The 16,294-nt window shown below is 38.5% G+C and overlaps 1 protein-coding gene across 3 annotated transcripts in view; it reads left to right on the forward strand.

Moving 5' to 3' along the window:
- SMARCAD1 (SWI/SNF-related, matrix-associated actin-dependent regulator of chromatin, subfamily a, containing DEAD/H box 1) overlaps positions 1 to 16,294 on the forward strand; it is a 44,730-nt gene that overhangs the window by 22,902 nt on the left and 5,534 nt on the right. For all 3 annotated transcript variants that reach the window (XM_021394408.1, XM_021394410.1, XM_021394409.1), the window contains exons 9-17: positions 1,223 to 1,614; positions 6,233 to 6,435; positions 7,929 to 8,019; positions 9,167 to 9,266; positions 10,868 to 10,927; positions 11,137 to 11,212; positions 11,782 to 11,917; positions 12,884 to 13,021; positions 13,315 to 13,410. In XM_021394408.1, the coding sequence (XP_021250083.1) occupies positions 1,223 to 1,614; positions 6,233 to 6,435; positions 7,929 to 8,019; positions 9,167 to 9,266; positions 10,868 to 10,927; positions 11,137 to 11,212; positions 11,782 to 11,917; positions 12,884 to 13,021; positions 13,315 to 13,410 (1,292 nt within the window). The remainder of the gene's footprint in view (positions 1 to 1,222; positions 1,615 to 6,232; positions 6,436 to 7,928; positions 8,020 to 9,166; positions 9,267 to 10,867; positions 10,928 to 11,136; positions 11,213 to 11,781; positions 11,918 to 12,883; positions 13,022 to 13,314; positions 13,411 to 16,294) is intronic.

Consider the following 16,294-nt stretch of genomic DNA (forward strand, 5'->3'; position numbering starts at 1 on the left):
TTTGCCTTGCTAATATAGATCTACATAAAAATTTGAAGTTACCTACAACATAAATTCTGAAACATATTAAAGCTGTCACTTGTTCCCATCCCGCTTGTTTAAAAGTAAGTTTGCTTTTACAAATTACTCAAGTTAAAAGAAAATCAGTAATTGCCAATACTTGCATCCTTTTAAAATATGCTGTAGTATAAAAAATATTAAAATCATGCCTTAAATTATGTAGTGGATGTATAAATACCAGTTGATTGGTTGTGGTGGGGAGCAAAAACTATAACCCCAGGTAGATATGTGCATAAGACCTTAAATACTATTTACTGAGTTGATAACTTTTTGGTGTTACCCAGCTGTCAGAAATGCATATGTTTTGCTGTATCAGCTCTTTCAGTATTCTTGGGGTTAGGATACTATTCTTAAATCTTTCAAGAGGAGAGAGAGCTATCAGCATGCAAAGGGCTGGTTCCTTGCCTTCTCAGTAATCAGAAGGTGAAGCTTGGGAATTGGAGTGACTCAGTAGCAAGCTGGCATTGGACAGAAGAGAAAGCAGTGCATGTGACATGCGAAGGGGAGGGAAGCCTCTAGCATACAAATCCTTCTGAAAATGACTACTTTGCTTACAGTTAAATAACTTGTATCTTACTGCAAGATAGTAGAGTTGTTGTAGTTGGGAATATGTTGTTCTTCCAGTTTCTTTAACAGGTGTGTTTTTTTTGTTATCCCATCTTTAATGCTGTACTGAGCTGCAATAAAATGGAAAAGAATTTATACTTCTGTGTGTGAAAGTAGACTTGTTTAATGAAATCAGCAGAACTCATTTATTGGCAGTTGGGCAGAGTGGGGCCAGTATCTCATTCCAGCAGTGTTACCAGAACTCTTAAACTATTGAAGACTGCTCCTACCTCAAAGCTTCTGCAGCTCACACGTATGACACCATGTTGCTCATTTGTGTTCTAAGATAGTTGTTTAAAACTTCGTAATATTTGAGCAGTATAAAAATTATCATCGTTCACCTAGTCACAGTTGATGCTGTTCATGTTTCAAACAGGCTGGAATGGTATTTACTGTTCTTTTTCCTTCTCTTCGCAACACCTGTTGTTTGTTGTTGAGGTGTTGTGTGTTGTTATGAAGCACAGTTTTAATATTTTAATGCACACTTTTATTTTTGGAAGAACATAGTGTTTTTATTTGCACTTAACTTGTTGCCTTCTCTGTATCACATCTGTAGGTGTGGAATTTCCTTCCCAAAGTGAAGTTTCTGACTGGACCAAAGTCTCTGCAAGTAGCAGAAGTGATGAGAAGAAAGAGAAGCAGAAACAGAAATTTTCTGGGAAAGAGCAGAACTGCTTTAGGAAAAAACATAAAGCCAAAGCAAATGTTTGGAGCACTAAAACAGAAGTACAAGACTCAGAGGATGAGTCAGCTGCTGAAGATGGCGGTAGCTCTCTTGACGAGGACTATGGCAGTGGCGATGAAGTGGTGGAGAGTGTTTACAAAAGTAAAATCCTTAGCTTCCTGCAAGATGCTTCCCCAAGTGAACTCACTATGATTCCCCAGTGTTCTGAGAAAAAGGTTCAGAAGATAATAGCGCTCCGGCCCTTTAATAGTTGGGAAGCTCTGGTAAGTCTGCATTCTTGTTTTAACATCCCCAGCATGCCTAGAGTCAAGGTGTCTTCGGTCTAGAGAGGCATAGATGGGTGGCCTTAGCCTGATTAGGCTAAAATGCTATGTTCATTGTAAGCCAATAGCATTTCAAACAGTGTCATATGACCTAATTTTGAATGAATTAAGGGGTGATTTTGCTGAAAAACTCAAGCTGATTGGCTGACATTACTGCCACTCACTTTTTAGCATAGAAACTTGGTTGATTTCACTGCAGAAGAAGAAATTAGATCTTTCATTTAAGAAGGAGGTGTTTACTAGCCTGTTCTGAGCTGATTTAGCTGAAAACCCATGAAGAAGAAGGCAAGAATGTGGCAGAACTTTTACTGCAGCCTCTTCAAGGGTACCTCCATTACTTAAGATACCAGCATGATTATTTTCAGTCTCATATAAGAAACAGTTGTCGTCTGTCTTTTGCTTTTTTTTTATTCTACTGCAGCTTAGTTTCTAGCATGGTTTTGCTAGCTAAGCAGTGCAGCCATTTTTTTTTTTAGTGGAGGAAACTGCTGTGTTTTTATTAATAAAAGGTAAAGCATCAGAAGGATAAATCACAATCCACAACGGAAGGGAAAGCAGTAGCTCGTGGTAAGTAGATTATCTATTGTCACTGGGATGTTACTTTGAAATGTTTCCCATGGGTTGCTTGTTGCCTTCAACTTTCATGCATTTCAGTTAACTGCAAGACATCAGACCTGATACGAGCAATGTTTTAATAAGAAATTTGAAGTGCTTTACACCACGCTGTCTTGGTTTAGTTGTTAGTGCTTTGGATTTTAAGGCAATAATTCTGTGTAGGCCCTCTTAAAGAGTAACTATGTATATTTTTTCATCAGTATGTGTTCTGAAACCACCCCTGTCGATGTGTACAAGATGTGCTTGTATTTTTTTCAGAACAGAATGTAATTTCATCAATATTCCTAAAACAATAACATGTATTATTTGGTGCGTGAAGTGTCTTACCACAAAACGGTAAGAGTTGATAAAGAAACTTTTAAGAAAACAAAATCATGTTTGTATGTTGTGTTGCAAAAGGGGGAGATAAGAGAAGAATCTTTGGGGAAAAAAAATGAGAGGTACAGGTATTCTGCAAAAGAAATCCGTTTTGCCTCAAGCCTTTGGCTTCTTACAGAACATCTGTCATATGGCAATTCCTTTCTAAACTTGTTGGGTTTTGCCTGAGCTTAATTCTCTACAGAAATATTTGCTACAGGGCTGTTCTCTTTTTCTCTGTGTAAAATATTTAACAGAAAAACTGTATGGGCCTGTTCGTGTTCAAAATCTTTTTTTCCTCAAGGTTGCTGCTGTCAGCAACTGCATGTTTATGTAGTATTGTGAATACTTGCCTGGAGTAGAAGTGATCTGCAGCAAATTTTACCAGATGTTTAATATCAGTGTTACTTAATTGTTTATAATGATCCAGTAGCACAGTGGCCCAGTGCTTTTTTTTTCCTCCTACATATTAATGGAGTGGTAGAATAATGTAGAGAGTTGGTTGTTCTAGTGTTAAAGAAATTGGCTTATTTTTAAGGTATTTTTTCACCTTTAACATGAAGGTATCAGAGGCTGTTACTTTTGTAACAACTTTGTAAAGCACTAGATGATGTTACTGTTCTTCAGGAGAACTGAGGAAGATCTTACAGCTCTCAGCCTGAGGTGAAGATTAATGACCTTAACAGGGAAGCCTACCTTTTCATAAATTAAATGGCTAATTCTAGGAAAGCTTAAATTAAAATACCATTTTCTTTCTAGACAAAACTTTTAAGTTGCACTAAGACTATTTTTTTTCAGATGGTTTTAAAGTTTTCAGATGGATTTCAAAGTTGTAAGATCACTGAAAATTCTTGGAATTGTTTAACTGTGTTTTTGAGCAGATTTTGAAGGCAGATGTCCACCTTGGTTTGGTGACACTGCTTGGGTATTTCATTGGGGCTTTAGCTGTCATGCTTCTTCATTTGTAGAATCAGTTGTTCTATGGGAAAGTACTTGTGACTTCCCCTTGAATCCACTGTGTACTTGAAGAGAATAGGTAGTAACATCATACACTGGGATGCGTTTTCCTAAAAAGCATGTGTTTGAGTCTTCTGGTACTTGTCTTCACAAAAGATCACAAGACGCAGAACCAAGACAAAACATGGATTGACAGTTAAAGAGGGGTGTGAAGCTGAAATTAGTGATGTTGAGGAGCAAGCGGTTGTGCATCTCCTGTGTTGAGAATTGGGGGTATAGTGCAATAAGATCAGATGGATGATGGGGTAGACAAGCTGAATGGCTGTCAGCAGAAAGAGAACTTATGGGAACTGGGAGCAAAGAGAGGGAGGAGTATTGAGGAATGCTGAGAGCCACTAGAATGCTGCTCAGTGGTGGCTCCTGTCATGCTTATATACTACCATGTATAATGGTGGCACTTCTGGGCACCTAGTGCCTTTCCTCCTCTCCCTTACTCTAAAAAACTTGCAGGTGATGAATTATTTTGTGTCCTCTTCTCCAAACTGGTCTATATGGGAAACAGCAGCTCTGCTGCTTCCTCAGAAGATAAGCTGTGAATTGCAGTCGTGTAACCAAAACACCTGTAAGGCATCCATTGTTGGAGTGTGAGAGGGACTAAGGATAGACCCAAGACTGGCTAAAAAGTCTGGAAGAAGCTGAGCTGAGCTTTTCAGGTTCTTGGAGGCTTGATGTTTCTTGCCCTGCTGTGTGCTTGAGACACTGGAACAGGTTGCCCAGAGGTTTTGGATGCTCTCTCCCTGGAAGCATTCGAGGCCAGGCTGGATGGAGCTTTGTGCAACCTGGTCTGTGGGAGGTGTCCCTGCCTATAGCAGAGGGTTTGGAACTAGATGGTCTAAGGGGTGCCTTCCAACCCAAATCGTTCTGTGATTCGTTTTTATTGTTCTCTCATTGCTGTCAATCACTGTAGTATTGTTTAATCACAATGGAAGCCATCTCTTTTGGAATTAAAGACCTCGTGAATTAAATGATGCCTGTAGCTTTAAAAAAAAAAAACTAGCCAAAAACTAGCCAAACAAACAAAGCCTGAAAATTCTTAAGGAGTTCATGGAAGTTAAACTGATGACAAAAAATATTATGTGGAAGTTTAGAAGTCGTGTATATTCAGTCTGTGTCTTTGTTTCAGTTCTTACTTCCCCAAAAAGCCAGGCTTGTCTATTGCATTCTGTATGCTGCAATACTGTATGAGCTGAGACATCCTAAGGGAGGGGAGCTTGAGCTATATTGTCATTTCTCATTCTGCTTGGCTCTACAGTTGTAAACTCTTACAAAACCTGAACTAGCAAAAAAAAAAAATATATAAAAAATATATAAATCCAGAAGTCTTCCACCAGAAGAAACTGAGTGGAAGCAGCAAATGCATTGGGTTAGAAACAGACACTGCTAAAGAGTTGGGGCTTGTTTATCAAGGATGAAGCTGTCTTTTACTGCTAAGCAGTAAAGTGAAATCCTTACTCTTGAGTAAAGCTGAGCAGACTGTCAGTGTGGTGTTGCTCGGGCTTGACTATACTGTCCTACAGGATATTTCCTCAAGCCTGCTGTGGAAAATTGTCTGTGATAGCATCAGGGTTTTGGACCTCGTTTGAAAAATGTGTGGAGTTAAAGGAGTGAGAGCCGCTGGTAATACAGAGGCCATCCACCGGTCTCGTGTTCTGAGTGACAGCGCAACTCTTGTGTTTTTCCACTTGTAAACCAGTGGCTAAAATGTTTCTTGTTGTAACTTGGAGATGAATGTTAATATGCTGACATGAAGTAATTCAACTTTTTTTTAATAACAGATGGCTGCATTCTCCACACATTCATTTATAGATTATGGGATTTATGTTTATGCCAACTGAAGCTTTAGGCATCAAAACAAATGTTGAAATTTATTAATCACCTATTGAAAATCATGTTCTTTGCAACTCTTTATTAAAGGGTGTCTACTTTTTTTGCAAGAGTTGACATGAGTGCCTTAGCCTGGTTTAACCTATGACTATTGATAAACTGTATGGATTTTGTTTTAAAGAAGCAAAACCTGAAACAAACAAACAAAAACCAACTGGAAACTCTAAGAGCTGTCAACAGAGGGCATCACTATCGCTGGAACTTTTTTGAGTCAAATCACTCACAGTCCAATTTAACATATTTTGCTTTTACTCTGAGGTATTGATGTTACTTAATGCATAATAATTCTGATTTTTTTTTAAGAAACGTATTCTCCTAGAATTCCTTTGTCTTGTGCTAAATTATACTGATACTGATAAAAATGTGGAAAAACCTACGTGGAGATTAATTCAGATTTAGGAAAAGAGTGGCACATCCAAAGATAACTAGAGCTGTTCTGTATTAATCCTTGGTATGCTGCGGATGGACAGGGAATTGCAGCAGCTACACAAAGCAAAGTGCTTTCGCTCTTGCAATTTTAAGTAAAACTAGGGAGAAAATTCCTGAAAGCAGCTGGCAGCACAATTTCCTAAAGCTTTGTGAACAGAAAGATGGTGGGTGCAATGCTAAGAGTCGCAAACCAGCATTTGATCTGCTGCTTCCCTTTTATCAGTATTCATAGTATTTTTTTTAATTTTTTTTGTAGTTTACAAAAATAACTAAGACTGCTGGCTTGTCAGAAGACATAGTGTGGAACTGCAAGACCCTGCTGAAGGAGAGAGATGTGGTTCTCAAGCTCATGAACAAATGTGAAGAAATTTCAAATAATCTGACGAAACAAGTAACCAAGATTACTGAAGATGGAGGATGCAAATGGAATGTGGAGCAACCCTCCATTCTGAATCAGAGGTATATATTTTTTTCATGTATGAAAGAGCCTTGGACAACAAACTGTGCTTGAACTCCAGGATTTTCAGAATTGTACCTTATGAAAGTGAAACTGTAAGTCTTTGACACTCAGTATCTCTTGGGGATCTAGACAGTGATGCATGTGCAAAGCTTGAGGGAATGCAATAAATATTTTCAAGCTATCGGGAAAGCTGGTGAGGAGGATTGTGAACATAACGGAATGATGCAATGGTAAAACAGCTCAGTTTTTTAATGAATATAGAATTTTGAGTGATGGGATTGCAAGTTGTTTTTTCTTCAAAAAAATGTGACAAAACAAAAATCACGTCTTTAAGGGGGAACCTTATATATCAGGAATGACAAATGGCAATTAATCTGAGCAAACTTGTAAAGGTTATCAGCTGCATTGAGGACCTTAGTCAGGAGGCAGATAAGCAAAATGATCTTGAACTCTGTATCCAGTGGGAGGGTGTCATGCAAAAGCCTCAGTGCTTCTGCATAAGGCTTACCAATCCTGAAGAAAGTACATGGAGGCAAGTTAATATTCATCAGTTTAATAGAGAGGTCTGCACAACCTCTTAGTACTGCGGCCTTAAATTTAACAGTGGGAGACAATAAAGTATTGTGTATTGGGGTAAGCTAGGTCATTCACAGAAAGCAAGGATACTTGGTTGCAGCTGCAGAGCAGTTTCTCACAAGCAAGTTTCTTCTATCTACCTGCAGAAGTTAGAGGCGATTTACTTGTGTTCGCAAGCCAACATGAGCCCTCTCACAGGCTAGTTGGCTGTTCAGGCCATGATCTGTATTTTTCCATGCATGGGGATTTGCTGAAGGGAAGGATTTATTTCAGGCGCATAGGCTGGTAATAATCTCCAAGAGGGTATTGGAAATAAGGAGGGATTGTAGGAGGAATGGCAGTGGGGAGCAGGGAGGGGAATGGGACAAGGTATGTTATCATAATGTTTAGGAAGTAGAGAGATGAAATGGAAATGGCCAGTGTAGTACCTGAATGAAACCTATAGGGATTAATGGTAAATAGCAAGATAATTTTATTTTGCTTCAAAACAGAAGCAGAAAGGGAGTTGGTCAAGAATGCTTTGTGGATTATGTGTTGTGTTTTTTTTTGTTTGGTGTCAATATCGTCAGTAATGTTTAATTCATTGCATATTTTAAAAAGTACTGATTGTGTAACTGTTTTTAACTGGTTACCAATCACTGATTTAAAAGAAAGGAATTTATTATAATATTCATTTTGATTGTTCAACATGTATAAGAATTCCAACACACTACTTAGTTCAGAAATGTTTTCTGATACTCAGCTGACTGATTGCATAGAGTTGGAGGTGTGTTTTCAGTACACCAGATTTGGAGCGGATTAAAATACAAGCAATGTTAAACTTGCCATACTGTAATAAACAAGTTTAAAGTTGTGTTTCATGGATAAACAAACAAAAGAAAGCAACATGGTAAAGCTGATGTTCTTCTCTTTTAAGTTTGGAACTCAAGCCATACCAGAAGATTGGTTTAAACTGGTTAGCACTTCTTCATAAACATGGTTTGAATGGCATTTTGGCTGATGAAATGGTAAGCATGAAACTGATTATTTAACAGTTATTAAAAATGTTGGAGATGACTTAGTTATAATCTGCTTTGGGCTTCTAAAACAAAAAAAGGGGGAAAACATTTGTTTTAGCTAGTACAATTCAAATCACAAACAAATTCTTCAAACGTTTCTCCATATCTTTTTCAATATCAGTAGCTGCTAAGCTCTTTTTCTCAATTTGAAAGTGAAAGGTAACTTGAGATTCATAGATACTGATACTGATAATTATAAGTCGTATGGTCCTCTGATGTAATGAAACAAATTTGTAACACAACAGATTATTCTTGAGCCATTTATTTTCATAGGTTTGTGCAATTAAATAGAAAATTAACTCTTCTTGTCCAGCAATGAGCTGTAGTGAGCCCATTTATTCTACCTTTCTCCATCAGTTTCCAAACTGTTAGTTAAATATACAGAAAAAACACAGTGCAAGCAATTACTGCTTCTCCAGCATTTGAACCATCTATTGTCAATATACCCCTCATAAGTTTTTTTTTTAAGAGGATTAAAACCAGGAAAGGTTACAGATTTGAGGTTTTGAGTGCTAGTTGCTCTTCATCTTATGATTTACTGTGAATGAATAGATTGGTTTGCTTCACTAAGACTTAGGCAGAGTATTTTTCATGCCTGTGAGCGTAACCTCAAGCAAATTTTCTGGTAGCTAAGATAAAATTTTAAATCCATGATATAAAAGACAGGTGAGTGAGCATTGGTAGAAATGTAAACTTATTGCAAACAAATCTGATTTCCATATTTAATTCCACCTCAGAAGTAGCTAGAGTCAGTTGCATGATCAGTTCTTATTGAAAGAAATGATTAATTTCCAAATGAGCTGTTGTCTGAGCCGTAGTTCCTTGAAGCTTTGAGGGATGAGCTGAACTAAAATTAAAAACTTCATAAATGAAGTAGGTGAATTGCTGATGCTCAAATATTGAGCTGAAAAGACAATTAACTTTGACTGTTTGAGAAGGAATTGTCTTCTGAAAACAATACTGTTAAACAGAATGATTTTCCTATGCAGATCTGTAGTCTTTAGTTATCACTGACAACAGTGTAATCATCTTGTGAGTATGAAACTAATACAGTCTAGAGACTAATTTCTGTTTAAATGGATTTGTATTCCCATAGGGCCTAGGAAAAACAATTCAAGCTATTGCGTTTCTGGCCCATATCTACCAAGAGGGTGATGGAGGTCCCCATTTGATAGTTGTGCCAGCTTCAACATTAGGTAAGTTGTCAGTCTCAAAATTGCTTGGCTTTAAAAAATGGAAAAGGGGAGAAACTGTGGATGAGCTATTAAAATTAGGATAACGATATTAATAAAACTTAATTTTCTCATGATGATATTCAACTCCTTAAGGAATTAGAAATGGAATGCAAACTGTAGTGGAAGTATGCTCGTTATAAAGTAATTAGACCTTACATGGATTTATTTAATATGTTGTATATGATTCACAAAAAATAAAGCTGCTCGTTGCAGTTTGAACTTGTTTAGCTAAATGTCTTACTTACTGAATATTGGCTGAAATTCCATATCTTCAGGCTGTGCTTAGAGTTAAGTTTTATTGCATTCAAAATGTTTAGTGCCTTTTTCCTCTTTGGTTCATGCAGTCTTTTAAAGCAGATCAAAATCCTAAAATGATGAGGCTAATAGGGTGTTTTAATTTTGTGTTTTGATTGTTTAATGAGATCAATTAGAAGTACAAAAAATATAGTGGAATGAAATACGTCAGCAAAGCTGATGAATTTTAGGATAAACTATTTCTCTGGAGTTAAATTGGATTTATTGAAAGACTATGATAAAGTAGCAATTTTAATTTGGGAAGAAAGTACTGCTTTTAATTTTTGAACCCAATGCAAATCTTACATTTCTTCTAACGCATCAGAAAAGCTTTCAGTTGTTCAAGATCTGTTTGAAAATGCCACTATCAATATGCTTTTGAAACTCACTAGAATCCGTAAGTTTAAGTAACTCATAAAAATGCATATAATTTAAAACCTGAGGTGTGAATGAGGGTGCTTTCATGAAGTGAGATGTAGAGACTCATGAATTGTAGCAGCCAAGCTTTTATTATTCAGTGCTGTGAAGCCTGAAAAGCACAGCCTGCCAGCAACTTCTCAAACTTTTCTGTTGGAGGATCCCATCATCCCCAGGCTGGGTCCAGCCCAGCTATAGGACAAGTGGCATTTACCAGAAACCCCCTTCTGCAGTGGTATGCAATGGTTTGAGAATAACACTCATGTGCCATGTATAAACACATTTCTCTTCAGCCTGCTAACATTTCTGGTGGCTGCTTTGGCTGCACACCTGGAAATGGATAGTGTTGTGAAACTTTGCCAATTCCTAGAGGCACTGTGTTTCCTGATGAAACATTTCTAAATAAAAATAGTTAATAAATGAAGTGATGCTTTTTGAGGAATTAATTCTTCTGAGGAAGAATTCAGGCTGAGCAGTTAAGCAATGCAACAGACACTTAAGTTGTTTTCGACCTGGTAAAAATTCTGATTTCAGTAGGAGTTAAAAGCTAAGCTACTTAAGTGATAGCAAGAGTCATAGAGAAAAGGTTCATTTTTGTTAAGCTGCTGTTTTTGAATTGCTGAAGAAAGCTTCTGAAGCCCTTTGAAAAAGGATGCTTTGGAGTCTGATGGTTGCTTAACTTCCCTAAAGTTAACAATTTTTCAGTGTTTGGAAAGATACTTCTTAACATTTGGGAGAATTTTAAGGTATTTGCTTTATAGTCAGGCTTTTGTTTTAATGCTGAGGTGTTTTTGAAATTATGTAAGGCATAAGCAGAAATAACTTGGATTTTTTTTATTGATGTCTTACAGATAACTGGATAAGAGAAGTTAATTTGTGGTGTCCTGAACTGAATGTCCTTTTTTACTACGGTGAGGAATGCCATTTAGAAATTAATCCAGTTGTACAGTTGGTTGCGTGTTCAACCTCAGAAAACATAAATTGCTCATAGAAGCCTTGTTTTCAGATAATTGTTTAAATAGACATATTTAATGCTGTCTTCCTGTATACAGTCTTGATTTTAATATGTATTTAAATTTTATGTACATATGTAGTTGTACTCATGTTTTCCCTTCCGTAGGATCCCAGGAAGACAGGAAACATCTCCGGGCTGACATTAATAACAGAGTTGTAGATTTCAATGTCATTGTAACTACGTAAGTACAGTAATTAAAAAGCAAATGAAATTTAGCTGCTGTCTACTGACCTCTAGTGATATAACAAAATTTGATCTCTGACAGTTGCATTTCACTAAAGGGCATGAAGCTTTCTTCATTCTTTCTCTATCTTGTTTGGCAAGAGTTAAAGCCTATGAGGATTGTTCTTTTCAATGTCACTTAGTGAGGGAGATGTAAAGCATGCTTTGCTGATGAAATTCACAGAATGAATAACTAACAAACAATATTTAGAATGCAATGAGATAGAAAAGGAATTTCATATTTCATATTCTCCAAGTAATGATAAACAGGCTTTTATTAATGCTGTAGCAGATACTATGCATATTTCATACTAGATTTGTGTGGATTTCTGGAAAGTGGTATGAAGAGCATTGGCTTATCAAGTAAACTGTGTTATAATTGATTATTTCTAGACAGTTTTACTTAAGCCCCCTACTGTTCTTTTCCATAACTCTTAGAGTGATAGAGAATGTAATTGAGTTGTGGTAGCAGTATGTTCATGTTAAGTTTGTGTGTAATGGTTCTTTTGTGATTTATTCTTCTGACAGGTATAACTGTGCAATTAGCAGCTCGGACGATCGAAGTCTGTTTCGCAAGGTGAAGCTTAACTATGCAATTTTTGATGAAGGTCATATGCTCAAGAACATGAGCTCTGTACGCTACCAGCAACTTATGAGAATTAATGTAAGAGACTTAGTTTGTTGAGAGGAGGGCATGGGGGGGACAGTTCCCTGATTGTGTTTTTCTGTGTTGTCATTATGGAAGGAAGGAGTTTATATACACATCCTGTTTCAGAAACTGCAAGATGCAGGCTGACATAAGTTGTGGTGTGATTTTAGGAGTTTATCCTGCATTATGATCTCTTTCAAGGGGATGAGTTTCCTAAGAGAGGTAGTTGGTTTCTTATAGCATCGTTAAAATTATGACAGTGCTTCAGTTTCAGTGTTAAGCAGTTTTCCAGTCTTTACTCACAGTAAAGATGGTAAAATTGCTGTTCTGAAAACTAAAATGACTTGTGCTGGGTTATTGTAGTATTTGGATGGATTCTGATAGGACCATGTAAAAAAAGCTGACTTTGAAATAGCTTTTTCTTGAAGTTTGCAGCCTGATTCAATGGCATTTTTAAAGAGAAATTTGAAATAAGTAGTAATAATACTGAATGAATAAGAAGTAATAATATACTTATTACAACTTATTTTTCAATATTTTCACTAAAAGCAGTTTTAGGAAGCTGATCTTTAAGCAGTTAAATCGTGGCTTGTACTTGCAGTTCAAAATTTGTGTCTAAAGCACTCTTTCACTTTAGAAAAAACAAAATATGTAGGCAACAATTATTGCATTATTTTAATTAGGGGGAAAAAAAAACCAACCAAAGCACAATACAGACAGGGAAGGTTGTCTTACATCTGGGCTAGGCTTCTTGAATAGTCTTACGCTGATATAAGGTCAGCTTCCCACAGATCCCAAAAACATTTTTTTGACTTCACCAAGCAATTATTCCATGAGATTTAAGTTTATTTAAGATTTAAATAGTTGTAGTTTAAATCAAGTTCCCCTCAGTCCTCAATGAGCATGTTGCTTGTTCCAATATTTGCTTTTAACACATTCAACTATTGTTTCTCACTACCATTTTTTACTTTGGACAAATAGGCAAAGCATCGCTTACTGCTAACAGGAACTCCAGTTCAGAATAACCTGTTGGAGTTGATGTCTCTCTTGAATTTTGTTATGCCACATATGTTCAGTAGCAGCACAAGTGAAATCCGAAGGATGTTCTCTTCAAAAGCAGTAAGTGTTGTATATTCTTCTCATGAAACTAACTTTTTTTTTGCTGTATCACTGCTGTTACCACTTGCTTATTGGCTCCTTATAGAAACAGGTAGTGAAAATCTAGAAAGTGAAACAGTGAAATAAACAATTTCAAGTAAACGTATATCATAATAAGATGTCTCAGAATGCTAACTGTCCTGCTAGGTCTGTCTCTTCTGGTTGAGTTCTCCATCAGTTTAGAAATTTTAAGATAGCATTGTTATAGCTGAAATCTTCACCCTGCAATTGAATTCTTGCGATATCTTCCATAGAAGACTGCTGAAGAACAAAGCGTGTATGAAAAGGAAAGGATTGCACATGCAAAGCAGATAATAAAACCATTCATCTTGCGAAGAGTAAAAGATGAGGTAATGATTTAATTTTAAAATAATGATTCCTTGGTATCAAAAAACTTGATGATCTTTGAGACTTGTGGAATTTAGTGCCAAGTTTCATCAGTGCTAGTTTTGCATGTTTCTCAAGGAGGAGGAAGAAACTTGAGCTGCTTACTCTTCATCTTGAAGAAGTTTGCAAGAATGTGATGTGCTGTGGTACTTTTGGATTTCAGTGCTCAGTATTTGTTTAATGCAGCTAGGAATTTTAGTTAAGAAGGATCATAGAAGGATTATCTGGTGCACTAAGCAGACATCAAGTGACTTCATAGTAGTCATAGAATCACCAAGGTTGGACAAGACCTCCCAAGATCATCTGGTCCAACTGTCCACCTATCATCAGTATTTTCAACTAAACCATGTCCCTAAGTACAACATCTAAATGTTTCTTCAGCACCTCCAGGGTCAGTGGCTCCACCACTTCCCTGAGCAGCCTGTTCCAGCGTCCAACCACTCTTTCAGAGAAGTATTTCCTAATGTCCAACTTGAATCTCCCCTGTTGCGACTTGAGTTCATTCCCTCTAGTCCCTCTAGTTAAACAGGAGAAGAAGCTGACTCCCGCCTTGCCACAATCTCCTTTCAGGTAGTTGTGGAGAGCCGTAAGGTTTCCCCTGAGCCTCCTCCAGACTAAATAATGCCAGTTCCCTCAGCTGCTCGTCATAAGGCTTGTGCTCCAAGCCCCTCCCCAGCCTCATTGCCCTTCTCTGAACACACTGCATGACCTCAATGTCTTTATCATAGTGAGGGACCCAAAATTGAATGCAGTACTTGAGGTGCAGCCTCACCTGCGCTGAGTACAGAGGATTGATCTCTTCTCTGCTCCTGCTGTAAACACTATTTCTGATGCAAGCCAGGATGCCATTGGCTTTCTTGGCCACCTGAGCACACTACTGGCTCATGTTCAACTGAGCGTTGACCAATACCCCCAGCTCTGTTTCCTCTACACAGTCTTCCAGCCACTCTGCCCCAAACCTGCAGCATTGCCTGGGGGCATTGTGACCAAAGTGCGGGACGCAGGGCTTGATCATGCTGAACTTCATCCTACTGGCCTCAGCTCAGTGATCCAGCCTGTCCAGGTCCCTCTGTAGGGCCTTCCTACCCCAGACACCCCTTCCAGCTCAGTGTCACCTGCAAACTTACTGAGGGTGTGCTCAATCCCGTCATCTCCAAGTCATCAATGAAAACATTGAACAGGACAGGTCCCAGTACGGACCCCTGGGGAACACCACTCGTGGCCAGTCACCATCTGGATTAAACTCCATTCATCACCACTCTCTGGGCCTGGCCATCCAGCCAATTCTTCACCCAGCAAAGTGTGTACCTGTCCAAGCCATGGGCTGCCAGCTTTTCTGGGAGAATACTGTGGGAGGCAGCGTAAAAGGCTTTGCTGAAGTCTAGGTAGACTGCGTCAACAGGCTTTCCCTCATCCACGAGGCATGTCACTCAGTCATAGAAGGAGATGAGGTTGGTAGAGCAGGACATGCCTTTCATGAACCCATGCTGGCTGGGCCATTACCCGGTTGTCCTGCGCGTGTCGTGTGATCTCTCTCAAGATGCTCTGCTCCATAACCTTTCCTGGCACTAAGGTCAGGCTGATAGGCCTGTAGTTCCTCAAATCCTCCTTGTGATGTTTTCTGTAGACGGGTGTCAAATTGGCAAGCCTCTAGTCCTCTGGAACTTCTCTGGTTGACCAGGAACACTGATAAATGATGGAAAGTGGCTTGGCAATCAACTCTGCCAGTTCCCTCAGCGCCCTTGGGTGGATCCCATCCAGCCCTATCGATGTGTGGCAGTCCAGGTGGAGTAGTAGGTCTCTGTTTCAACCTTGAGGTAGATTGAGGTAGAGTACCCCAAGGATAGGTGGTCTGACTTTTAAAGACAAATGCAAGGAAGACATTGATAAGCTCAGTCTTTTCCTTATCCTCAGTAGTCACGTACTCCTCTGCATCCAGTAAAGGATGGATATTCTCCTTAGTCCTCCTCTTAATGTTAGTATGTTTGTAAGAAAGCTTTTTGTTTTCTTTTACCCCAACAGCTAAGTTGAGTTCAAGCTGGGCTTTTGCCTTTCTAATTTTCTCCCTGCTCATCCTAACAAATCATTTGTACTCTCCTCAAATTGCCCATCCCTTCTTCTACAAGAGGTAAATTGTCTTTTTCTCCTGGAGCCTCAAGAAAAGCTCCCTGTTTATCCACGCCGGTCTTCTTTGCTGCCAGCTCATCTTGTGGCACAGGGGGATAGCCTGCTCCTGTGCATTTAAGACTTCTTTCTTCAGGAGCGACCAGCCTTCATGGACTCCTTTACCCTTTAGGACTGACTCCCTACCAGTGTCCTGAACAGTTCCTGGTCCACCCTCCAGAAGTCCAAAGTAGCAGTTTTGCTGCACCCCCCCTTCCTGTCTTCACCAAGAATCGAGAACTCTACCATTTTGTGGTCACTCTGTCCAAGACAGCTCCCCGACCTCCATGTTTCCCACCAGTCCTTTTCTATGAACAGCAGGTCTAGCGGGGCTCCTTCCCTGGTAGTCTCTCTTACCAGCTGTGTTAGGATGACATTTTACTTGAATTCCAAGGGTTAAGGCAGTGAATGTTCATGCATGCGTTTGTGCATATGTTTGACTAGAAACAGATTATGTTGCTATTATCAAAGTGTTTCTTTTTCATTTTAAATTCAGAACCTAGCTGAATCCTTCTATTTAGAACTGCATGCATAAGACTGGAAAAAATATAATAATTTGAAAAGGATTTATGTGTCTTACTGTGATTCATGTGCACTTTGTAGTCAGTAGCTTCAAAAATAGGTTGCTCTGATTAGCAGGGAAGCAGGTTCCTAGTAGTGTGATTGTTATTTTGTGCAGGTACT

Source organism: Numida meleagris, chromosome 4 (genome assembly GCF_002078875.1).
Source record: "Numida meleagris isolate 19003 breed g44 Domestic line chromosome 4, NumMel1.0, whole genome shotgun sequence".
Lineage (NCBI taxonomy): Eukaryota > Metazoa > Chordata > Aves > Galliformes > Numididae > Numida > Numida meleagris.